This window comes from Doryrhamphus excisus, linkage group LG11, assembly GCF_037039965.1.
Source record: "Doryrhamphus excisus strain RoL-2023G ecotype Guam linkage group LG11, RoL_Dexc_Guam_v1.1, whole genome shotgun sequence".
Taxonomy (NCBI): Eukaryota; Metazoa; Chordata; class Actinopteri; order Syngnathiformes; family Syngnathidae; genus Doryrhamphus; species Doryrhamphus excisus.
The window spans coordinates 4,815,802-4,842,547 of NC_136367.1; the positions used below are offsets into that span (position 1 = coordinate 4,815,802).

Sequence of the window (26,746 nt, forward strand, 5' to 3'; positions counted from 1 at the left end):
ATGACTGTACATAAGTTGTCATCAAGCATTACACAGCCAACGCCCTCTAGTTCTTTCCTACAATTTACTGAGCGGAACACTCATTTAAACACAATTTAAAGTTCAAGTGCCATTTGTTTTCAGCCACACAATGGGTAAACAATGTTCGATGCGTCAAATATTTAAAATGAATGACTCATAATTCTGTTTAGTCTCAATCACCTACTGAGTAGATTTTTTTGAATGTTTATACAGTATATAATTACATAAAATGATAGTATGTAGCAAGGCTGCATCCATACTAATTGACAAGCATATAAATCACTTAAGTGTTAAACACGCTAATTAATATTTTGTTTGTCAACCAACTACATATACAATTTACAGTGTTTACAAACAGTTACCACAATTAAGTAATAATATATATATGTAAAAAAAAACATTACCACTAAAAATAATTGTAACATCACTTTAACTGTTAATGTTGGTTAATAACACTTATTACGCAATGGTGTCGCAAGACAGAGTCACAAAATCTTGAGAAATGAAATCGAAAAAAAACACATGGACACTGGCCTGGGATGGTAATAAATTAATTAATCACACAATAAATGCTATATATTGAAATATTGCCATGTGCATTTTCCTCACCTCTCGCCTCCAAACAGGCAGAACTCTGAACTGCGTTGGTTTCAGCACCATGGTGGGTTTGTTCCATACAACAACGGCATGCACGGAGTGAGCCCTTTTGTCAGTCTCTGTGTCTCAGTGGGTGGAGACGGGGGCTGCTAGCGCACACAGTGCAGCGTAGCCTAGTGAGGAACAATGCAAGGTGAGGTAGTAGAAATCAAATGAGTAGATTACAATATATTGTCATTGCTTTTCATTGAACTTTTCTTAAAATGCTAAAATCTCGTCACGTAGAAACGATCTCATGTATGATCCCATCTCGTGACACGCCTTTCATTAAGGGTAATTTATTTTAAATTACGGTTATAATAGTACCAGCACTATTCCATGTAAAAATATACAATTATAGTGTTAAAAAACAGAACTATTAGTGGCAAAAAAAAGTGCAACACAGAGTAACCGTGTTCAATCAAACGACAGAGCGCATGTTAATCATGTGGCAAAAAAATTAACTTTGACAGCCCTAGTTGAAATGAATTAATTGCAAAAAAAAATCACTACAAAGTGTGTCAAAAATAGCGCATTAACGGCAGTAACTAATTTATTTCAATAATTACATACGTAACATTTTTTATGAATGCTCTGTCATGACCATGGACGTAGATAGACGCCGCATCGAGCGCTGAGCTGTACGTCAACATTGCCGCCATATTGGATGGGTCAAGGCTGCTGTAAATGAATAAAAGTAAATATTGTTGGGAAACTGCTAGGCACCGAAACCAGTGTGATTGTTTTTGGACAATGGGGTTGTAAGTATTATTAACTGTCTCCCAAGTATGTTTTATATTATAGTAACTTATATTTCTTTGTAGAAAGGTTTATAAAGGTTTATAAAGGCTTTATAAAAGTAAGTACATTGACTTGTATTCATTTACAGCAAATTTTGACCCATCTAATATGGCGGATGGCGTTGACGTATCGCAGCATGTACAAACCCACTCATGTGGCGTCTATGTCTACGGTTATGACGACACACGGCGTCACAGTATAACTCCCCAGAGTCACACAAAGTCACACAAAATCACCACTATTAATGTTATTTATATATTATAATCCTACTCCTATTATACTCCTATTATATTCCTATTAAGTGTATAAATAAACACCCCCATCGAGTGTTACAATGCTCTCCCATCCACAAATACACTCATTTGGTGAGTGTGTGTGTGTGTGGGGGGGTCCTCTATGTTTCGGGTCGCACCTTTTGGTAACCTTTGCGGCCCACGACGTCTGACTGGTAAAATGTCTTGACTTTGTGGGTTGCAGGTTTCCTCAGTCACTAAAAACTGTGCTTAAGGTACAAGCATGAAATTTTGTAAAGATATATTTACCGGAAAATGTTAGGCGGTAAATATCATGTTTAAAACGTGTCAAAGTGCAGTAAAAGTATAGTTTAGTCACGGTTGCTTACTGCAAATCCTACAAAAGTATGAATAAGTATGAATGCAACATCAGCATCTTTGGCCCAATGAATCATCAAAGTCTGAGTATCAGAGCATGGTACAGTATTTGGGTAACGCTGATCGTTGAGATGTGCCAGGAAATTCCCCACACGGGCAGTTGTATGACTGACAGCCAGGGTGGGGTGCGTGTTTCCGCACATGACAGTCAAATTAATGTTTGAGTGAATCATCAAGAATACATGTTGAGGTTTGTGACTCAGCACCGGGCTGTCAGTTAGTCTCTTAGCAGGATTATAGTACTACGAAGAAAATTAGAGGTCTCAAACTCAATTTACCTGGGGGCCACTGGAGCTAGGGTCTGGGCAAGGCTGGGCCGCATCAGGTTTTCCAAAAAAAAAAAAAATTTATTAAAAACAGAAAAATATACAAACTTTTTCAGTGCTTTGGTTCCGAATTTCTACAATAAAAGCTCTGATAAAACATCCCACTGTTCTCAAATATCTTAATTTTTATTTTTCTGCACAAAATAAGATGAAAAATAAATAAACAAATCAAGAATAAAGTAAATAAATCAATCAGTAATAAATAAATATAATAATAATAATAAAACGGCAAATAATAAAAACTTAAGAAACCACATATAGTTGGTGGGTAGACAAATTATTTTTTTCAGATTAAAATGAACAAAGCATTATTAGAGCCCTGTAGACATGACAAAACACGACAATAGTCACATTTATACTTTTTTATATACAACATATTGCGCAACTGCAGGGTCTTGAGACACATGCTAACTCGCAAACTCGAGAGCTAGCGACCTAAACGGTAGCCTTCAAGTTATTTCCTTTAAACTTAATAGGCAAAAACTTACCACTTCCACACGGATAGGGAGGATAACTATTAACAGTTATTTAACCTTTAACATGAACATTAATCAAACGTAATAATTTTTTCTAACTTTCGCGGGCCGCACTAACTTTAAACTTTCATATCAAGGCGAGGGCCTCAAAGTAGTGTCCTGCAGGCCACATTTGGCCCGCGGGCCGCGTGTTTGAGACCCCTGCTGTAAATAAAGGGTATACACACAAATTACAGTGTCACTCAGAGTAAATATGAAATTCACCATCTCACACCTCAGAGTGCCCACTGTGACCCCCCCCCCCCATCCAAATCTGGGAGGAAATCCCTCTTACGAATGCGGAAGTGCATGAAGGCATGTGGTCATGCATATTCAATTGAGGTTTCCATTGACTTCTGCTATGGACTTACAAATATTTAATACATTTTAAATAGGATTTTTGTGCTGTAGGTGCCACGATTATAATTAAATATACTGTACTTACCATGCCTGATGAAGTCTTGTCGCTTTCCCACGTTGCAGGAACAATAAACTAGAAAATAACTTTGAGAGCGCAGACCTCCGCCAAACGCCATAGTCACCCCTCATATTAATTTACACCATACATATTCGTCCTATGTTTCTTTTATCTACATATTTAGATTCGTTGACCATGAAAACGTACCCAGGAAGGGTTTGAATGACTTCAAGAATGCTAGCAGTAGCCTGCAAACACCTAGCATAATAGCGCTCCCCCCTCGTAATGTGATTTATACCATACATATTCGTCCTATATTTCTTTTATCTACATATTTAGATTCGTTGACCATGAAAACATACCACGGAATGGTATGAATTACATCAAGAACTAAACATTAGCTTGCAAACACCTAGCATAATAGCGCTAATAGCCTGCCTCCGGAAATGACAAAAAGACCTGTAATTATGTTAAGACACGGTGGACACGCCTACCTTCGGTGTTTTGCTAGCATTAGCTGGATAACATCTAGAATACAAGCGCCCTTCTCTCATATTGTGACGTACACCATAAATATTAGTCATACATTTATCTACATATTTAGATTCGTTTACCATTAAAACATACCGCGGAAGGGTTTGAATGACTCCAAAAATGTTAGCATTAGCCTGCTAACAGCTAGCATAGTGTTCGTGAGTGCTAGCTTCAAGTGCCTGCTTCTGACAATGCTAAAAACTTTGGACATACCTATCTTCGGATAGTTGCATAATATAAAAATGTTAAAAGCAATTGCTGTGATTTGACGTTTGACAACACCCAAATGTAGTCGAACACACACTGATGCCAAGTGAATAAGTATTTTTTTATTATTAATTCTGTCGCCATTTTAAAGGGGAATGACACGGCGGCACTGCGCATTTCCTTGTTTTGGGTTTGTTATTCATCACAATCATTCATATGAAGCAGTTCAACACACACGACGCAGTACAACAAACATGGTGAATATAAACCATATATATATATATATATATATATATATATATATATATATATATATGTGGATTCTAAAAAGAAAGGTATGTTGTGACGATTGTTTTTAAATTAAAAGGAAAACAAACTCCCAGCAGCATGTGTTTTGGTCACTTCAAGGCCAGAATTGCACCATGTAACTCATTTTTGTGACACACACTTATAGGCCACAATATCAGGTACAGCTACACAATCCAGTGAGATTAAAATAAAAAAAAAACAAAATACATGTCCACAAACATGTTAATGCTGATTTAGATAGATATGTATTTATTTAATAATACAGAGTGCTGAAAAACACTGTTCAAATAATAGCAGAGATGGGCTAGTTCCTTCATAAAATTCCTAAAAAATATTAAATAGCATGGGAGGATCTCTCTGAATGTTCTGACCCCCTGTTTCCATGCCAGTATTGAGTATTGTGTTTAAGGGGTCGAAACTGACTGAACAGCGCCTCTGCTGGTCATAGCCAAGCAGTACTCAATTGTGCCTCAGATGCAGAGAAAACATTAACAATCAAACCCTGCGTTAATTGATTATAACATTACAAAGTGAGCGTTATGACCTTTTTAAAGTCCGAAATGTGAATACAGCTTTTGTTTTGGAGCTCATCAGATTGTCCAAGTGGCCATTAAATGTATGCACCGTGTGTTCGGGCTGTTTTATAAACGAAAACCCCACCCGCTGTCCACATGTGGCTACTGTGGAAAAACAAAAAAAAGAGACAAATATTTTATGAACAGCTTCAGTGTGAAGTCAATTTTAAACGCATGAATAAAGTGTTTAAGAATAAAACTCCCACAATCTCAGTAACTAGAAGTTTGGTAAGAAAGAACATCTTGTGACTGTTAAGAGGCAGGTCGTGAAACAGAACCCTCGGAGGCACCCGGGGTTCAAACAAAATCCCTTTCAGTACCGAATAAAAACATAAAACAGTGAATGTGAACAGTTGAAAATAAAAACGTACAAATTGACCCAGAAAAAAAAGCACCACGGACAACGTGGCGTCAGTCCCCAGTTCGGCGCGAGCACATTTACACATTCTGTGCAGGCGGCTGAGCGACCCGCCGGCTCGACTTCATGCGGCTGCGGGCGTACACTCGCAGAAAGAGTGCTAGGAAAACTATAGCGACGCCAAAGCCGCCGACAACAGTGACGGTGTGGCCGTACAGGAAACAGGAGAGGAGAATGGCGATGGCTTGGCGCAGGGTCATGATGATGGTGAAGACGGCGGCGCCGAACTGGTTGATGGTGTAGAAGATGAAGAGCTGGCCGCACGCCGAGCACACGCTGAGGAGGACGGCGTGGAAGGCGAACTCGGAGTGGCGCATCATGAAGGCCAAGGAGTCAAAAAAGGCGCCCTGCTCGAGCAGCGAGCCCACGGTGAAGAGGCAGGAGAACAGGTTGACCCCGAACATCATCTGGACCGACGACATCTTGTACTTGAACAGGTTGTCCTGCCAGTTGGAGGTGAAGCTGTCGAAGACGATGTAGCCCATAAGGATGATCACGCCGCTGAAGGTGGTGACGGTGGACGGGTGCTTGCTGGTTGTGCTGGACAGCAGGAACATGCTGACGCCCACGGAGATCAACGCGGCCGTTAAGTACTCCCAGTACTCGTACCTCTTCCTGGAGATGACCTTGCCCATCAGCATGACGGGAATGACCTTGCTGGCCTTGGCCAGGACTTGGGTGGGGAAGCTGATGTACTTGAGCGCCTCGTACTGACACCAGCTGCTCATGATGTTAGAGAGCGAGGCGAAGGAGTACTTGTACATGGGGGCGCCGTGGCGGGGCTGCTTGAACACGACGCACCACAGGCCCGACACGGTCAGGGCCAAGATGCGGTTCATGAAGACCAAAAACTGAGAGTCCTTGAATTTCTCACCCTCCTCCTCCTCTGGAGATGAGGCGCCGTAGGAACGGGTCATGACCCGTTCTTGCAGGACCCCCCATGTTAAGTAGGACGCCTGGCAGGCCGACATCACAGAGAGCAGGAAAATGTTGGAAATTATGTTTTCACATTTTCAATGTCACTTACACTACTGTTTAACAGAAAATTCGCAATATGAACAAAAGTACCGGGACACCTGGCCATGACACATACAGGAGGTTTGTGTTTTTTTAATCTTATACAACAGGATGACTGGAGAAGCAATATTTTTTGACACCATTTGTAAATGCTCTTAGAGCCCGTCAAGAACAAGACTCAAAAAATCAATTAATCATTGCAGCTCTAACTGCTACTTCTGCTACTTCTCCAGTATATTTCCCGGATGCCTTTTGAGTGTTAAGTTGCCGTGTGACGATTTTAGGCTTCTATCTAAAATGACACGGTGAGTCAGACTGTTGTATTGAGTCATGACCTCCTGCGATTTCCATTAGGTTGACAAACATGTGAGATTTCTCATAGCTCTAAAAGAGAACGATTGGCTCCTGTTACATAAAGAGCAATATGTCTTTTTACGGCGTGGTCATGTGCAGCTTACATTCCGGTGCGGCCTATATACGTATGTTCATACAGCTTTATTAAAAATATATGACAAATAAGGCTAATTTGAATTGGAACTATTAACTTAACAGTAGGGCGGCACGGCGGACGAGTGGTTAGCGCGCAGACCTCACAGCTAGGAGACCAGGGTTCAATTCCATCCTCGGCCATCTCTGTGTGGAGTTTGCATGTTCTCCCCGTGCATGCGTGGGTTTTCTCCGGGTACTCAGTTTTCCTCCCACATTCCAAAAACATGCTAGGTTAATTGGCGACTCCAAATTGTCCATAGGTATGAATGTGAGTGTGAATGGTTGTTTGTCTATATGTGCCCTGTGATTGGCTGGCCACCAGTCCAGGGTGTACCCCGCCTCTCGCCCCAAAACAGCTGGGATAGGCTCCAGCAACCCCCGCAACCCTCGTGAGGAAAAAGCGGTAGAAAATGAATGAATGAACGAACTTAACAGTAGGTGGCACGGTGGTCTAGTGGTTAGCACGCAGACCTCACAGCTAGGAGACCAGGGTTCAATTCCATCCTCGGCCATCTCTGTGTGGAGTTTGCATGATCTCCCCGTGCATGCGTGGGTTTTCTCCGGGTACTCCGGTTTCCTCCCACATTCCAAAAACATGCTAGGTTAATTAGTGACTCCAAATTGTCCATAGGTATGAATGTGAGTGTGAATGGTTGTTTGTCTATATGTGCCCTGTGATTGGCTGGCAACCAGTCCAGGGTGTACCCCGCCTAACGCCCGAAGACAACTGGAATAGCGACCCTTGTGAGGAAAAAGCGGTAGAAAATGAATGAATGAACTTAACAGTATGTTTATTATTGTGGTGTACATATAGATATGTTTCTAATATGTATGTACCTAATTAATAGAACAACTGGCCAACTGTTTTCCAATTTTCACAGAACCCCTGTAAAGTTTACTTAAATGAAGGAACATCGCTGAAAATAACCGCCGGTGAGATCGCACTTTAGCTAAATCAAACATTCAACAACCCCGCCCGGGTCTGTTCAAATAGGATGTGATCATAAAAGGATTAGACGACATCTCAGCTTTCTTTAAGTCTCTCTATATATATTTTTATGTATTTAAATGGGAGGATCCTCACCTGAAGTCCGGCAGCACAAAAGATCAACCTAACGGCCTGTTTCAGCGACGAGCCGGAATCACCCTCGTTCCTGGAGGTGACGGCCAAGTCATCCGACAGACTCGCCTCGGTGCCAAATACGCAGGTCTTGATTATGGGATAGAAGAAGCCACTACCTGAAAAGGAGCATAAACCGAACGGCGTCAGGCGTTAACTCGAGAGTGACGTCATGACCAGACAGACACCGGTACAAACCTGTTTCCAAGTAATTAGTGCGCTTCAAATAGCTAATGAGGAGGAAGCCGGGGATGATAATGGTGGAGTATCCCAGCATGTTGACCAGGAAGCGAAAAACCCACACATCGCGCCAGCCATCCAGAAGTAACGAATCTTCTTCGGCGGCGATGGAGGAAGGGAAGAGAAGCGACACCAGGGCAGGCCAAACCCTAGAAGGCAATCGATCACACATCATGAAATTTGGTTTCCGTCTCAAAACTGAGAGAAAAGTGGAGGTACTGTGGTATTTCTCAGTCCCCCAGTCAGAACTGATCTTTGATGCGTCGATACCAAAGGTGTTGCTAAAAGTCGGGCATAGGAAGCACCGAATGTGAACATATGCTTCAGAACGAGACAGGAGTGGAGGATAAGTGGTATAAACTACTACGGAGTTAAAATCATCCTAAACCCCCACTAACACACAAAACACGTCTTACTAAGCTCTGCTTCTTGTTGAATTATGCAAATGTAATGGTTTTATTTCATTTGAACATGCATCAGATTACAATTGAATGCATCACATAATCAGTTCACAGTTCCACATGTTCAAAATTAAATCCTACCCTTCCATCTGGTACTTTTACAATCAGTAACTGTTACATTTGTTCACTTCCTGCTTTCCTAATATAGTTTAAGTTTTTATTTTTCAATTGAATGCATCCCATAATCAGTTCACAGTTCCACATGCCCAAAAGGAGTAGGAAGAAGCAAAGCTTATTAAATCCTACCCCTCCATCTGGTACTTTTACAATCAGTAACTGTTACATTTGTTCACTTCCTGCTTTCCATAATACAGTTTAAGTTTTTATTTTTCAATTGAATGCATCCCATAATCAGTTCACAGTTCCACATGTCCAAAAGGAGAAGGAAGAAGCAAAGCTTATTAAATCCCACCCCTCCATCTGGTACTTTTACAATCAGTAACTGTTACATTTGTTCACTTCCTGCTTTCCATAATACAGTTTAAGTTATTATTTTTCAGTTGAATGCATCCCATAATCAGTTCACAGTTCCACATGTGCAAAAGGAGTAGGAAGAAGCAAAGCTTATTAAATCCCAGCCCTCCATCTGGTACTTTTACAATCAGTAACTGTTACATTTGTTCACTTCCTGCTTTCCTAGTATAGTTTTTTTTTTAATCATCACTTACCTTTTATTTGATTTTAGTTTATTTTATTTTATTGGACTAGAAAGAAGCAAAGCTTATTAAATCCTACCCCTCCATCTGGTACTTTTACAATCAGTAACTGTTACATTTGTCCACTTCCTGCTTTCCTAGTACAGTTTTTTGGACAGGAAGTGAGTTTTCATCTGGTGTGGGTTCCCGCTGCAAGAGTAGCCTGTGTCTGGGATTATTGTGCTCAAAACCTGCGATAAAATCCTGTTGTTCTGGTGACAAAGTGTGCTGCTTCATGGAGTTAGCAGTGTGGAATACCACATATTATAGTATATAATACCAGCATCTTCTGATGACTTATATTTGCATTTTAGCTTAATTTAGCCCATAAATACATTGCAGCCTGGTCATCCTAGAAGGGGATGCGGCCCCTTCTCAAGGTTTCTTTTTCCCTAATGGGTTTTGAGTTTTTTCCTTGCCCTGATGGGGGTTCAGATCAGGGATGTCGTCCATTGTCTATCATCTACTGTATCTACTGTTGCCTGCTTCTTAAGCCCTTTGAGGCTATTTTGTGATTAAGGGCTATACAAATAAACTTGACTTGACTTAAATACATAAAATGTGCTTACAAATTCACATTTTTGTATAATAATACATACATAATATGTAATACTGTACATCGAAAACGACATTCCTTAGTATTTTCTGACACCTAGATCAACAGACAGGACAGTGTCATGTACTGTTGCTAAATAAGGTAATCAAAATATTAGATATAGCTCTCAGTACAAAGCAACGCAGTACTAAAGAACTTTAAATTACCAGCCTTGCTGTCAATTATAAGGATTTGTAGGACATTTTATATATGCAGGTGTACAGTCTCTGCGGTCATACTGTATTGGTGAGACTTATAGGTTATCACATGTTTTGTCTGGTATCAGGCCAGGTATCATGCCCCCAAGTGTCAGTATCAACCCAGTATTTAATCATGAGCTTATTATGACGTACTTTTGTTTTTCCATCATGTAACGTGCCAGAGAGTTGAATTTTGATTTGAGAGAATCAGGCTCGTATTCATCCCAGTTTTCTTTTCTGATTGATAAAATAAACATAGACACGTATTTGTCTAACTCAGGCAGGGGAATACTTTCTACCAGTCTTCGTTCGTTCTTGCAGTTGATGAGCCATTCAGAAAAAAAAGCTTGAGGTCGCCCTTGGTTTTCCGACTTGTATTTGCATTTTTAGTTTTTTCGATCATTTCCAAGAGTGTCCTCCTCATTAATGGTGATAAAACGTTCCATTTTTAATGTTCTGTTTGCTATTTTCCCTATTTGTCTTTCGCCGGGAGTGTCAACCGCTGAGATGTTGACAGAGCACAGACGGCAGAAAAAAACAACGCTGTGTGTTCACGCTCGTGCGCTGTTCTCTGATTGGTTGTTTCACAGGCACGATACCAGAGCAGGGCGCTCTGAGTGGACAGCTACAGGGGCTGATACTGGACATGGTTAAACTCTATATTTTATCAGTATCAACTGCCCTGGGCTTTGTATGTACAGTAGTATGTGATAAACGGCATTATGACATACTACAGTATTAATTGGCCCTGTACCCTAGAAACCGACCATGAATGATACGGGAAAAGGCCGAAATGATACTGTGTCAAAGCCCAGGGCAGTTGATACTGATAAAATATAGAGTTTAACCATGTCCAGTATCAGCCCCCGTAGCTGTCCACTCAGAGCGCGCTGCTCTGGTATCATGCCCGTGAAACAACCAATCAGAGAACAGCACACGAGTGCATAGTGCCTAGTGCTTCTCCAGTCACCAAAAAACCCAAACTTGATTAATGGAACTTTAATTGTCACACATTGATAAGATAAGACTGTTGATAAAATATTATTGTTGAAATATTTTTGCAATTGTTGTGTTTACACTGTTTAGATATAATACATGTAATAAACTGAACATTTTCTGGAAACAAAATGGTCTTTTGATTTAAATAGTACGTGATAATAAGCTCATGATTAAATAATATGTGATAATAAGATCATCACATGGTTTGTCTGGTATCAGGCCCAGTATCATGCCCTATAATTACCGTCCCTTACAACATATTCGGTGGCACAGATGAGTCAAGCACATCTGTGATGAAACCCAAGCCGAATGAAGGTGTGCTTCATTGCCTTCGTGGCACAGGGATGGGATCCCATTCAGGGTGCAACCCCAGTGGGAAGAGAGGCCTGATTTAGACAGAGACCGTCTTTGTGCAAGAGACCAGGACTGCCAGGAACCCACTGCAGCAAAAAACCTGAACCTGAACAAGCAGCTGATTGCATGCAGGAATGCTGTGCACACACACACACACACACACACACACACACACACACACAAGACAGGGAGTCTTGAACAGCTTGTGAAGGGCTCCTGTTCAAAAGTACCGCAAAAGATTAACAACAACAACAAAATTAATAGCATTTCAATTCTCATAGTTAAGAAGAGCGTTGGCTTGATTACACCTGATAATCCAGTTTGTATGTAAAGTGGGGAACTATACAACATGACACACCCACATTGCGTCTTCAAATATAAAACAAATGAAAGAAATATTTCAACATGACAGTTGTAAGAGTTAGCAAGCTAATAAGACGAGCTAAGTGAATAAAACCGGAATAAAAATGTGTATAGAGTCATTACACTGTAACCGACTTAGCACTGCTTTACTTTTTGTATTTAAAGACAGAATTGCTCCAACAATACCTCCATGAAAAAGATGACATTTTTCCCTTCGGTGGCCCGACACCTGGCGCAGCGCATACGCCGACTCACACACTCCGAAGCCTGGGCTGAAACCAAATCTATAATATGTACGTCGGGAAGACGTAGATAAAGAAAATAGGTTGTTTTTCCGTGTAACGAGCTACAGCTAGCCTGTTAGCTTCAACTTGTGCCCAAAAGCCGACGTGATGACTTGAGCACGAAAGCAGCTCTTGTTCTTTCGCAATTGTGCCATAAGATGAACGTGAAGCGTTCAGCGCCCCCTGTCGTTCGGGAGAACTACTGCAGTGTCGTCATAGTTGACGTCACCTAGTTTGGAGTTTAAAGGGTAAAAGAATCCTGTTTTCTGTTGAGTGCAAAATAACAATACAGAATTTTTGCTTGCTGTTAATCTCATTTTATATGTATGAAGAGAACATATTAGATTTTTATTAAATAACTTAGAGGGTATATATTTAAATATTATATATTGAATTCAGAATGAAACAAAATATACTGTTTGGTGTGACCTACATAATAAATAAGCTCTACAGTCTTCCTGGATCATTAGTCTACTTTGACATTTGCAGTGTTATCAAACATGACATTAAAAAGAATAATTTTCACCAGTGGCGTCATTAGGCGTATTTTAGGGGGATTCAGCCCCCCTAATATTTTCTAAATATTTTTTTACCAATATTTTTTATATAATAGGGCAAAAGCAGTCTAATAAGCAAGCCAATAAGCTGGCTAATACGTGTACTAGTAGTAGCAGTAATAATCAGAAGAATGATGATAATAATAATAGGCTAATTAATAATATAATAATTATTGTTATGATATAATATATAATATAAATGTAATATTAATATAATTATAATAATACATTTTTTAGATTGTGTGTACTTGTGTAAATTGAATGGTGGCCTAAAACAATTGAGTTCTTGTTCCTTATGTTTTTTTTTTGTTTTTTTTGAATGTCTACTACATTCATTCATATCCTGTGATAAGCCCCGACCCCCCCCCCGCCCCCTGTCCTCAGAACCTAGTGACGCCCCCTGATTTTCAAACACATGGACACGATGTGATCATTTAAAAATCCATTTTATTACAAAATAATTGAGCATAAAATTGCTTCCATCGTCCGTCTAAACAGGCCAGTGCAACGAACCCTAAAGAGTAAAGCAGAAACTGTCATATATTACAATTCAATATGGGGTACGTAGCTTTATAATAGCTACAATGAAACACTGTACTTTTAATAAAGCAACCCAAAAAAAAAATATAGAACTGATTATTTTTGAGAAGCGGGAAACGAAAGATGATTTGGAGCCAAACTGTTGAAGAGAAGGAGGTAGAATGGATGTGTTGGCAGAAAGTGACAGGAAGCTTGATTTTTTTCCGTATTCAAATGGTAGACGGCAAAGCAGGAAATGTACGTATCTGTGTCCTGGGACGTAAAGTTTATGTGAAGCAATTGTGTTCCTATGGTACATATAAATACAGAAATACTACAAATAGTTCAGTTCCGTTCAAATCGTTGAAAGTCAACGTGATCCTCGGGAGTCGTCTTTCGGAGTCTCAAAAGTTCACACCAACCACGGATCTCCCCGAGATCTGAATGTCGTCAAACGGAAATAAAGCCAGAATCTGGAAGACACAATGTAGTATATTACTTCAAAAGAGTACTACGTTTAACTCGGGAGAGTATATGTCGCCGTCACTTACGTCGCTGTTGCCATCAGCCAGGTCCAACGCCGTCTCGTCCTCCATGTTCCGCAGCATGGTGTCGGCGCCCGACTGGCAAAGGAGGTTGGCGATGGTGGCGTCCTGCCTGCCCACGGCCAGGTGCAGCGGCGTGCAACCGTTGTACATGGCGGCGTCCACGTTGGCGCCCCTGCTCAGCAGCAGCTTCACCGACGGGATGTCGTGCTGTTCCACGGCGAGGTGGAGAGGCGTTTTGCCGCTGGTTCCTTCCTGTAACGGGAGTCGGTCAATATCGTTAAATATGGACACCAGTATCCTCCCCAGAGAGAGAAGTAGCAGAAGTACAATAAAAATCTCACTATACTACAATACTACTATACAATACTACCTTTAGTTTACTGCAATTCCACATTTTGGTTACTGTATAGGTTATTGTTTTTGATGTACATATATTTACATTTAGGGGCGGCACAGCGGTCAAGTGGTTAGCGTGCAGACGTCACAGCTAGGAGACCAGGGTTCAATTCCACCCAAGGCCATCTCTGTGTGGAGTTTGCATGTTCTCCCCGTGCATGCGTGGGTTTTCTCCGGGTACTCCGGTTTCCTCCCACATTCCAAAAACATGCTAGGTTAATTGGTGACTCCAAATTGTCCATAGGTATGAATGTGAGTGTGAATGGTTGTTTGTCTATATGTGCCCTGTGATTGGCTGGCCACCACAGCACCTGCCACTTTTATATTTATATTCTTATTCCCTGTTTTATTTTTATTCTTTTTCCTTATTTTTTATTTTTACTTTTCTACAAAATGCACCGTGGAGTTGCACTCAAATTTCGTTGTATGCAATACAGCCAATCACAGGGCACATATAGACAAACAACCATTCACACTCACATTCATACCTATGGACAATTTGGAGTCACCAATTAACCTAGCATGTTTTTGGAATGTGGGAGGAAACCGGAGTACCCGGAGAAAACCCACGCATGCACGGGGAGAACATGCAAACTCCACACAGAGATAGCCGAGGGTGGAATTGAACTCGGGTCTCCTAGCTGTGAGGCCTGTGCGCTAACTGCTCGTGTCACCGTGCAGCCCCTTCTTACTCATTCATTCATTCATTCATTTTCTACCGCTTATCCACACGAGGGTCGCAGGCGTGCTGGAGCCTATCCCAGCTGTCTTCGGGATGGGCGAGAGGCGGGGTACACCCTGGACTGGTGGCCAGCCAATCACAGGGCACATATAGACAAACAACCATTCACACTCACATTCATACCTATGGACAATTTGGAGTCGCTAATTAACCTAGCATGTTTTTGGAATGTGGGAGGAAACCGGAGTACCCGGAGAAAACCCATGCATGGAGGGAATCAAACCCGGGTCTCCTAGCTGTGAGGCTCCGTGCAGCCCATGGAGACAATGGAGCCAAATGTTTAACGTTTTCAGGGGAGGGAGGGGGGGGGGGCAGGCCACGTTAGAGAGACTAACCTGGATATTCAGATCTGCGCCCTTTTTCATCAACAGCTTCATAATCTGCTGCTGCCTGTTGAGGGCGGCGAGGTGCAGACAGGCGAGACCTGCAAGTGCGTGTTTGTGGTATGAGATGGCGAACACGCATGAGACAGGTCAACGCAAATTCACACTTTTTTTTTTTTTACCTCACCTCTCCAATTTTGGGTTTCCAGGACCAACGCTAGCTTGCTGGGGGAAATCTCACTGGTCATCTCCGTGGCGCACAACGTCAGGCCGTGGCGGCAGGCCACGTGGAGCGCCGTGTTGCCGTCCTGGTCCTGCAGCTCAAGGCTCACCTTCTTGGCAACCAGACTCTTCACTACTTCGGTCAGGTTCAGGTAGGTGGCCAGATGCAAAGGGCTCTGTGGAATCACCCACACAATGAATGGCGGCGTTTGGCCTACGTTCAAGTCCGACAGCCACAAATAACAAATGAACACATACAGTTGCGTTCAAAATTATTCAACCCCCATTGCAGGGAAGGGTTTTCATTCATTCATTCATTTTCTACCGCTTATCCTCACGAGGGTCATGGGGGTGCTGGAGCCTATCCCAGCTGTCTTCGGGCGAGAGGCGGGGTACACCCTGGACTGGTGGCCAGCCAATCACAGGGCACATATAGACAAACAACCATTCACACTCACATTCATACCTATGGACAATTTAGAGTCGCTAATTAACCTAGCATGTTTTTGCTAGGTTAATGCTAGGTTAAAACCCACGCATGCACGGGGAGAACACCTTGGACTGGTGGCCAGCCAATCACAGGACACATATAGACAAACAACCATTCACACTCACATTCATACCTATGGGCAATTTGGAGTGGCTAATTAACCTAGCATGTTTTTGGAATGTGGGAGGAAACCGGAGTACCCGGAGAAAACCCACGCATGCAAACTCCACACAGAGATAGCCGAGGGTAGAATTGAACCCTCGTCTCCTAGTTGTGACGTCTGCGCGCTAACCACTCGACCGCATCGATAAATCATGTTTATAATAAACCCTACAAGGAGTTCTAAAATAACTAAATGCAACTAAAATGACAACAATATTTTTTCCAATACAATAACAAATGCCGGGCTGCACGGTGGAGGAGTGGTTAGGAGAGTGGTAGGAGACCACTGTTCAATTCCACCCTCGGCCATCTCTGTGTGGAGTTTTGTTGGTATATTACCAAAAATATTGTTGTAATTTAAGTTGCATTTGTCTAATTTACAAATCCTTCTTTAATCTGATTATAATCAATATAAAAAATGAAAGGCAAACTTGCTAAAACGCATTACTGCAGTGGGGGTTGCATAATTTCGAAATGTATGTCTTGAATACAGCATTTTTTAATATTGATCCGGAAAAAAAATCAGACACCGTTATCGAGCGTTCAACCCTGGAAATGAAGAAATTGGACGTCAACCAGTGCGATGTCTTAGAATGACTACCCAAAGGAAATAGCGGACTGGGTAAGAGAAGAGGACTAAGTCTATGTCATAGGACTAAGTGAGTCATTGCCGAGTCTAAGCTGCTTCTGAGGTTTCCACTCACAGGTTGTGTCACTTTGCTCCGTTTTCACTTTGCCTTCCACAACGGGCGAGAACCTGGTCTGACATCTTTTAAAGGACGGCAACAATTCATGTGGAATCAAACTATGGAATGGATTGAGTAAGGAAATCAAACAATGCACAACGATGAGCCAATTCAAGAAACAATACAAGCAGTTGATGTTTGCTAAATACAAGGATGAAGAGTCTTGAACCAGTCATGATGTGCTATATATATCACTATATTGACACTTACTATGGTACCCATTATGGCATTGGATGCTCATACTACTACTTCGGTACGTGATGATAAAAAAAAAAAACTAAAAAAAACTTAAACTATATTAGGAAAGCAGGAAGCAGGACCTCTTAAAATGGGAAAGTTTACATTGATTTTAATGTCAAATAATGTCCATCTTATATTTCTACAAAAACTAAACTAAACTAAACTAAAATAAAATAAAATAAAATAAAATAAAGGCAGATAGTGAACAAATGTAACAGTTACTGATTGTAAAAGTAAACTGTATTATGGAAAGCAGGAAGTGAACAAATGTACCAGTTACTGATTATAAAAGTAAACTGTATTATGGAAAGCAGGAAGTGAACAAATGTAACAGTTACTGATTGTAAAAGTACCAGATGGAGGGGTAGGATTTAATAAGCTTTGCTTCTTCCCAGTCCTATAAAACTAAACTAAACTAAACTAAACTAAACTAAACTAAACTAAACTAAACTAAACTAAACTAAAACTAAAACTAAAACTAAAACTAAACTAAAACTAAAACACTGATATTGACACCCATACAGCTTGGACTGCAAAATAGGGTTAAGCAGATCGATACAAATATTGATACTATTGTCGATAAGGATTAAAAACCGTATTGAATTGATACCAATGCTATGACGTCCATATTCAAAAATCACATTCAATATAATTATATTCAATGTAGTTATTGCTAAATTCTTAATAAAATAATAAAATAATAAAATAATAAAATAATAAAATAATAAAATAATAAAATAATAAAATAATAAAATAATAAAATAATAAAATAATAAAATAATAAAATAATAAAATAATAAAATAATAAAATAATAAAATAATAAAATAAAGGAAGTGAACAAATGTAACAGTTATTGATTGTAAAAGTACCAAATGGAGGGGTAGGATTTAATAAGCTTTGCTTCTTCCTACTCCTTTTGGACATGTGGAACTGTGAACTGATTATGTGATGCATTCAATTGTAATCTGATGCATGTTCAAATGAAATTAAACCATTACTATTACAATTCATTCCCTGCTCGCTTCTATTTCTACAGGAGGAAGAGCACGGGAGTTTCCACTGAAAGCTGCTCTTGAGCCAACACTGGAACCACCTACAGCGCCTTTCCAAAGCGGCCGCATATAAAAAGAGGAACAATAGTTCTCTGGAAGAACACACACACACACACACAAAAACACACTTCCACAATCCGCATGCCAACACAGCAGAGACTCAGTGGAAGCTTGTAGGGTTGTTAGGACGGAACCTACCTGATACAAATTGTTCTGGATGTCCAGGACTTCTGTGGGGAATATTTGGATTAGCTGCTGTGCAATCAACTCTTCCTCGTGGATGATGGCCAAGTGCAGCATTCTACACACAAAAAGTATTTTTAATACATTAGAGATTCATTACTTGTATACCTTAATACACAAATCAGTTGTATAATGTTTTTGGGATTGGGCATGCGGTTTGAAAAAATGAGTTAATGCAATTATTTAGCGCAGGCAGAGCAACTAACAACTTCATGGTGTTCAAGCGCACTGCGTAACTCTCAGTGTTAGGCTTTCAGACCCCAATGTAGTCACAGTGGCAGTGTTTTCTATTTGTATTCACATATTCCCTACGACGGTTGGCATACGATACTTTTTGGGACCCGACGGGGTGTGTTTGTTTCGGACATGCTGACCAAGTTACTGCGCTCACGATGCGTTTGAAATGCTTCAGAAGACACGGGTTTTCAAACATGTAAAAAAAAAATTGTAATTCAATACTAAAAAAAGAGAGAAACCTCAAGCCCCGAGGAGGAAGTTGTAGCAAATTAAATGTTGTATTGTTGTGTGCAAAAGACGGGAAATGGAACCAAGAATTATAGTTTAATTTAGACTCTGGAACAAAACAGTTTGACACACACAATGAGGCAACACAATTATTTATTATTATTTATATTTATATTTATATTTACGTATATTTATATTTATATTTATATTTATATTTATATTTATATTTATATTTATATTTATATTTATATTTATATTTATATTTATATTTATATTTATATTTATATTTATATTTATATTTATATTTATAACCACTCAACCACCGTGCAGCCCCATTTATATCATGTTTATGATAAAACCCTACAAGGAGTTCTAAAATAACTAAATGCAACTAAAATGACAACAATATTTTTTCTAATACAATAACAAATGCCGGGCTGCACGGTGGTCGAGTGGTTTGGAGAGCGGTAGGAGACCAGGGTTCAATTCCATCCTCGGCCATCTCTGTGTGGAGTTTGCATGTTTTTTTTCCGGGTCCTCGGGATTCCTCCCACATTCCAAAAACATGCTAGGTTAATTAGCGACTCAAAATTGTCCATAGGTATAAATGTGAGTGTGAATGGTTGTTTGTCTATATGTGCCCTGTGATTGGCTGGCCACCAGTCCAGGGTGTACCCCGCCTCTCGCCCAAAGACAGCTGGGATAGGCTCCAGCACCCCCTACAACCCTTGTGAGGAAAAAGCATTAGAAAATGAATATTATTTTTAAAATATTTAAAATATTTAAAATTTTTATTTTTATTTTTATTTTTATTTTTATTTTTATTTTTATTTTTATTTTTATTTTTATTTTTATTTTTATTTTTATTTTTATTTTTATTTTTATTTTTATTTTTATCTCCAAGTTAAATTGCTATTTATGTTTGCTATATTCTTTTCTTTTCAATAGTGATGTTTAATCATAGAAATAGTCAACTAAAGGGAGGTCTCGAATAATATATTGCAGACTGGAGACGAGTGGGTCTTCATCTGCATGAAGACTCCCTTGGTTTGAGTCAGCGTCGGATTAATAACAGCCCCTCCTTCCCCTCAGGTAGCGATAGTTTACATGCAAGAGTGAAACCATGTGGCATCACAAACAACACCGAGCGGAAACCAAACGACGTCAGACGCACGACAACAATTGTGCAATTCTGCAACTGTATTGATCGTTGGGGTCAGCAATGATGCACCGCACGCCAATGCGTGTCTCGCATGGAATCAAACAACAATAACAGATAAAAAGACTTGTCCGCTGGTGCAGGGGAGATAACACGGAAGCAGTACTGCGTGCTATCCTGATGAACAAGTTTCTTGGATGAAAAACAAGCCGTGCCGCCCTTACAAGCGTCTACTTTGTGTGCACCGCGTGGGGAAGTCCAGGCCTGTCTCTTTCACTTCTGTTTTCTCAGTGAAAAGCCTCACAGCAATCTGTCTGCATACATGACAACGCCAAAGTTCACGAAATGCATGAAATCCCCCTTTAAAACCAGCATCATGGACAAACTTCAGCCGCCTTTAATTTAATGTTCTTTTTTTTTACGGGATGAGTGGAGCTGCTGAATGCATCGTTTGGCTAAAAGTTAGCATGTACCATGCATACATATTGACGGATTTTTCATCAAAAATGTATTTTTTCTTTCTATGAAAATAGGCCCACATAGAAAAAGCATACGTGAAAACAGCAGTAAAGCAGGGCTTCCCAGACTTTACCAACTCAGGGCCCATTTGAAAAGCTAAAAAATGTCTGCAGCCCACCTTGGTCCTATAAACAGTACAGAGACAAAATGCTGCGTTCTCAGAGCACTAATAATAATGATAATAATAATATTATTAAATAAAAATATACAAATAAAAATTATAAAAATAATAATAATCATTAATAATAGTAGTAATAATAATAATATTATTATTATTATTAAAATAATATTATTATTATTACTACTACTAATTATATAAAAAAAATAATAATAAAATAATAATAGTAGGAGTAGTAGTAGTATTAAGATTCAGGTTTGAAATGAAAGCAGGGGGAACTATTATTATTATTATTATATATATATATATTATTATTAATAATAATAATAACAATATTCATTCATTCTTTCATTTTCTACCACTTTTTCCTCACAAGGGTCGCGGGGGTGCTGGAGCCTATCCCAGCTGTCTTCGGGCGAGAGGCGGGGTGCACCCTGGACTGGTGGCCAGCCAATCACAGGGCACATATAGACAAACAACCATGAATAATATTATTATTATTAAATAAAAATATACTTAAATATATTTAAGTATATTAATAATATATACTTATACTATATTTAAAAAATTATTTAAAAAATAATTATCATTAATAATAGTAATAATAATAATAACATTATTATTATTACTACTACTACTAATTATAAAAATATAAAAATAACAATAATAACAAAAAATTATAATAACAATAGTACTAGTAGTAGTAGTAGTAGTAGTATTAAGATTCAGGATTGAAATGAAAGCAGGGGGATAAAGGAAGACCAAACTTTTCATCTGTGGTGTCCACACAAGACACAATTAATTCTCCTACTTTTTATAACTGCATTCAAGACTGGCATGATGACCAGAAAGCCACGTTCCAATCATGTATAAGGTTAACTGTATAAGGTTCCTAAAATATTGTGACAGGTCAATAACATTCAATAGGTTATTACTTATATTATTACTTATATTACTTATAAATATTTATTTTTAATTGTGCAATACATATTTTACAATAAAATCATGAATCATATTTTTAATAACCTCTCATGGCCTACTTGCAGTACCACCACTGCCCACCGGGGGGCCGTGGCCCAGACTTTGGGAATCACTGCAGTAAAGCCTTGTCGGCGTCCTTGAAGTTTTGTGCTATGAGACGCAAAAGTTGGTTTTGACAGTCAATCCGTCAGTCATATTGACATATTCATTAGGCACACGAAGGGCTTAAACCTGTCACGAGTTAGCTGCAGCTGAACATAATCTAATAATGACAAATTTATTGCAAATGTTGATCTGAAATCTTGATTGTTGATCTTTTTTTTTTTTTTACAGTGTGGATGTACCATACAGACACAGTACCAATAATGGTGACTACCACACGAATCCAATACCCACCGGGAAGTAAAGTATTGACATTCGTGCGTAAACGTTATGATCTGTGACGTTATAACTTATTCCTATGATGTCATCTTTTATCTTTTTTATCAAGCACAAATAAGAGCAACTCACTAAACAAGTCAAGTCGTAGGAGGAGCATCATTTCCACGCAACTTTATCGGTATGCGTGAGTCAGCATTAACTGGCGTGTTAAATAAAAACACTTTTCTGATGCAAAAGTATATAAAAATATATGTAGAAATGTGTATATACTGTTTATCCTGTGTTTTGAAAGTTATGTATGAGGCGTTCACGGGACTACACTAAAAGACCAGAAAGAAAGAGTGTAGTGTGATTTTTATGCAAATCTCGTACAACACAATGGGGGCCCAAAACCCATCTTTCCTGGATAATATTTTATATATTCCGCTAAGTTTTCTCAAGCTGCACCATATTAAAATTCCTAAAAAAAGGCTATAAAACAATTCAATCTGCTGTTTTATGCCAACCCTCGTAGAAAAGTGCAAAGTGGGATTTTCTGTTTGCATCATTTGTTGGTTTAAAAGTGGGAGCACTGGACCCCTAAACTATCTTAAATGGTCAAACCAAGATAATAAAGATAAGAAAAGATAATTAATACAAGCAAAAAGCGAGTATTCTATGCAGTACTGTAGTGTTGTATCAACATTTCACGTTTTCCCTATTTGAGCTATTGTTTTTTTCTATCTTAACTGCACGTAAACCGCAGTTTGGACACCCATGATGCACGTTTGGTCTTCCAAAATGGAGAAACACACAAAAATAAAAATAAAACAGAAACCTACGTGTCTCCATCTTCTGTTATTGACGTGATGAGGTTCTCCTCCGGTTCCGGGAGTACGGAGCTCGGTGCTTCAGTCTCAAGAGTGCACCCCTCCACTATGTCTGACAGGCTCTCCACCGTGAGCGACGCCGAGCCGTAGGCCGAGTCCAAGCGCTCCTCCGCGAGGGGAAACTTGTCCCGAGGACCGCTGAGTTCGGTGCTACGCTCCTCCGACTTGAACATAGGACGGAAGGAGTCGATACCCGAGTCCACGCGGTTTTCCTCCGTAAAGTCATCTTTGCGACAGTCGCCGCTCGCCATGGTTGGTGGGTATCCCCTCGCTAACTTCCGGGTGTTGTTAACGGGGCTGGAGGTGGGGGTCACCGCCGGAGACCAGGACTCCGAGGACAGCCTGGAGACCGTCGCTTGTGGGGAGAAGAGCCGCGGGCACGAAGGACGAGCTGGTGCCTTTCATGCCAATGGACGACTTAACGTGACGTGCTAGCGACCCCTTTCAAAGTTTCTACACACGCTGCGCTCATTACGAACAAGAAGCCGTTTGCCTGTCGTCAAGATATCCGGTAACGGCCCCAGTTCCTCCGGGCGGGGAGCGGACGAGCAATGAAAGGCGAGAAGAGGAAGAGACGACATGTGAAGAGCTGAGCTGTTTTCGTCAGGCGGGGAATCCCCGGTCCGCTTGGATGAGATGGGCGGATCGAGACATATGTCGATAGTGTCGATACCAAGGATTGGGTCGATATGTTTTTTTACATTGATATAATTATACATTGTTAATTTGCTCATAAATGTTTTATTTTCTTTGCCTGAATCTTCTTCCGCGAATTTTGTTGGTGATTATCAACATGATCAACAAATTATCTGCAAAATCACGATATCATTCAATGAGCTTTCAATGGTTCAAGTAAAAAGCATCAGCAACACTGATATTGACACCCATACAGCTTGGACTGTAAAATAAGGTCGAGCAGATCGATACAAATATTGATAGTATTGTCGATAAGGATTAAAAACCGTATTGAATTGATACCAAGGCTATGATGTCGATATTCAAAAATCACATTTAATAGAATTATATTAAATGTAGTTATTGCTAAGATCTCTTAAAATGGGACAGCTTACATTGATTTCAATGTCAAATAATTTCCATCTTAAATAAAATAAAATAAGATAAGATAAAATAAAATAAGATAAAATAAAATTAAATAAAAATTAAATTAAATTAAATTAAATTAAATTAAATTAAATTAAATTAAATTAAATTAAATTAAATTAAATTAAATTAAATTAAATTAAATTAAATTAAATTAAGGAAGTGAACAAATGTTACTGATTGTAAAAGTACCAGATGTAGGGGTAGGACTTAATAAGTTTTGCTTCTTCCTACTCCTTTTGGACATGTGGAACTGTGAACTGATTATGGGATGCATTCAATTGAAAAATAAAAACTTAAACTATATAAGGAAAGCAGGAAGTGAACAAATGTAACAGTTACAGCTCCCATTTTTGTATGCTTTACTGATAATGTTTTTTCATGAAGCAGTAAGATTTCACATTTTGTTCGGTGGTCCTTGAACACACCATAGTTACTCGGAGACACAAAAGTGAAACTCCGGTATGTATAATTTCCACACAGTGAATCTGATTATCATTGCCTGCAGGGGAGTACCAATACATTTTGTACTTAACAATAAATACTTACTAGTGTACACGGTATAAGTAGTTGTTAAGATGACTAGTATTGTGTTCAAATATAATATAGTCATTGTCTTATAATGATCAAACATTGCAATAACAACATAAATTGCAGTCCAGTCCATAGTTATATTACTGAACGCTAACACCTCCCAAAAGGCTCAGGAATAACTTCTTCCACTTGTTTCCGGTTCCAGCTTGAAAAATGCTTATTGTGGTTTGGCCTTTAGAGGGCTCACTTACACAGCCACGCTAAAAAAGAAACTAAACACATTCGACTGTCAAGAGAGGCAACAATATTGCTGCCAAGAGCCACCATCTGTTTTTATCCACTTCTGCTTACTTATTTCTTTTTATGCCAAGAGTCCATCCATTGGTCATATTCTGCACACATGAAGAATATACCGTATATTATCATATTCTACTGTCTATGTATTTATATATTATATATACAGTATATCATCAGTCATTATGAGGAGTCATACCACCTGTCATACAATCTGTTGGCCATCCTGCTGCAGCTTATTTCCCTAGATGTCAGAATCCCGTCCTCGCCTACAGTGTACAGTAATCCCGTATTTATCACGCTTTATTGGCTCCGAACACGACAGCGATGTGTGAATTTCCACAAAGTAGGATTCCTTATTTATAAATGGAATGTATGCTAAAACATAGAAAACATGAGATTATTCAAACCTGCAATAAAAACCTGTTGTTTTGTGATCGGGCCGCATGGCGGTTGAGTGGTTAGCGCGCAGTTCAATGTGGAGTTTGCATGTTCTCTCTGGGGACTCCGGGTTTTCTCCGGGTACTCCAGTTTCCTCCCAAATTCCAAAAACATGCTAGGTTAATTGGCCACTCCAAATTGTATACCGAATAAATACATAAAGATGTACTAATACGAGTTTAATAGGGAAAAAATACAAAATTTTCAAGTTTCCCCATGCATTCCCCATTGCACGACAAATGGCATTAAAAAAAAAATAGATGGATGGATGCTGCATTGTTGCTTCTGTCCACCAGAGCGGGTCAGAGGAGCCGAGAGGGAGGCTGACATCATTGCAGCGCCCGGAAGGCACCAATGAATGTGTTGTTATGGTGAATGAAATAGATTTTAAACATGCATTGGTACTGTACAGTACATGGCATTGTAACTTTTGTCATATTTTGGTCATTTTAAACATTACCAGAACTTCCTTCTGAGACACATTGATTTCACATAACATAGAAAAGAGCGCGACACAGAGTATTCATTTTTCCAAACTAAAAAAAAAACAAAAACACAGCAGCAGTACTGGCGTGTGTTGAATCTAGTTGCTAGTCGGCTAGGAGCTAGTCGGTGTGGCGTGGCAAGGTGTCACTACGGCAGGAACGTAGTTCTTCTGCGTAACAATGTTCATTCATTCATTCATTTTCTACCGCTTTTTTTTCATTCAAACCCACGCATGCACGGGGAGAACATGCAAACTCCACACAGAGATGGCCGAGGGTGGAATTGAACCCTGGTCTCCTAGCTGTGAGGTCTGTGCGCTAACCACTCGTCCACCGTGCCGTCCGTAACAATGTTAATTCATTCATTTTCTACCGCTTTTTCCTCACAAGGGTCGCGGGGGTGCTGGAGCCTATCCCAGCTGTCTTGGGGCGAGAGGCGGGGTACACCCTGGACTGGTGGCCAGCCAATCACAGGGCACATATAGACAAACAACCATTCACACTCACATTTATACCTATGGACAATTTGGAGTGGCCAATTAACCTAGCATGTTTTTGGAATGTGGGAGGAAACCGAAGTACCCGGAGAAAACCCACACATGCACGGGTAGAACATGCAAACTCCACACAGAGATGGCCGAGGGTGGAATTGAACCCTGGTCTCCTAGCTGTGAGGTCTGTGCGCTAACCACTCGACCGCCGTGCCGCCTGTAACAATGTTAATTATAATAATATTAGCAATGTCGCTGTAGCTTTGTAGGTGCGCTGTTGGCGGTTTTTGGAGTTTTTTTCCAGTTCGGAGAACTGCGGTTTTTATACCGCAGGAACTCACAGAAAGGACAGGGATTGTGGATGAAGGAAAGATTTAAAGGGGAAGTATTTGGCCACAAATGTTACTATGGACTTAGTA

The 26,746-nt window shown here is 39.8% G+C and overlaps 2 protein-coding genes across 2 annotated transcripts; both read right to left on the reverse strand.

Moving 5' to 3' along the window:
* Window positions 1-4,660: 4,660 nt before the first annotated feature.
* On the reverse strand, window positions 4,661-12,409 carry slc35b2 (solute carrier family 35 member B2). Its single transcript, XM_058091610.2, has 4 exons — window positions 12,151-12,409; window positions 8,256-8,446; window positions 8,022-8,176; window positions 4,661-6,387 (listed from the first exon to the last, which is right to left on the reverse strand). The coding sequence occupies exons 1-4, from the start codon at window positions 12,168-12,170 to the stop codon at window positions 5,452-5,454; spliced, it is 1,302 nt and encodes a 433-aa protein (XP_057947593.2). The 5' UTR covers window positions 12,171-12,409; the 3' UTR covers window positions 4,661-5,451.
* An 826-nt stretch (window positions 12,410-13,235) lies between these two features.
* On the reverse strand, window positions 13,236-23,611 carry nfkbie (nuclear factor of kappa light polypeptide gene enhancer in B-cells inhibitor, epsilon). Its single transcript, XM_058091619.2, has 6 exons — window positions 22,934-23,611; window positions 18,445-18,547; window positions 15,521-15,731; window positions 15,346-15,434; window positions 13,876-14,124; window positions 13,236-13,797 (listed from the first exon to the last, which is right to left on the reverse strand). The coding sequence occupies exons 1-6, from the start codon at window positions 23,230-23,232 to the stop codon at window positions 13,729-13,731; spliced, it is 1,020 nt and encodes a 339-aa protein (XP_057947602.1). The 5' UTR covers window positions 23,233-23,611; the 3' UTR covers window positions 13,236-13,728.
* Between the last annotated feature and the right edge of the window lie 3,135 nt (window positions 23,612-26,746).

Coding starts and splice junctions, on each gene's coding strand:
- slc35b2 (XM_058091610.2), bottom strand. CDS start 12,170: ATGTCATCTTTTTCATGGAG. Junction 8,447..12,150: donor ATGTCATCTTTTTCATGGAG/GTATTGTTGGAG, acceptor ATTGCCTTCTAG/GGTTTGGCCTGCCCTGGTGT. Junction 6,388..8,021: donor TTTGTGCTGCCGGACTTCAG/GTGAGGATCCTC, acceptor TCGGCCTGCCAG/GCGTCCTACTTAACATGGGG.
- nfkbie (XM_058091619.2), bottom strand. CDS start 23,232: ATGGCGAGCGGCGACTGTCGCAAAGATGACTTTACGGAGGAAAACCGC. Junction 18,548..22,933: donor ATAACAGAAGATGGAGACAC/GTAGGTTTCTGT, acceptor TTTTGTGTGTAG/AATGCTGCACTTGGCCATCA. Junction 13,798..13,875: donor TGGCTGATGGCAACAGCGAC/GTAAGTGACGGC, acceptor TGTGTCTTCCAG/ATTCTGGCTTTATTTCCGTT.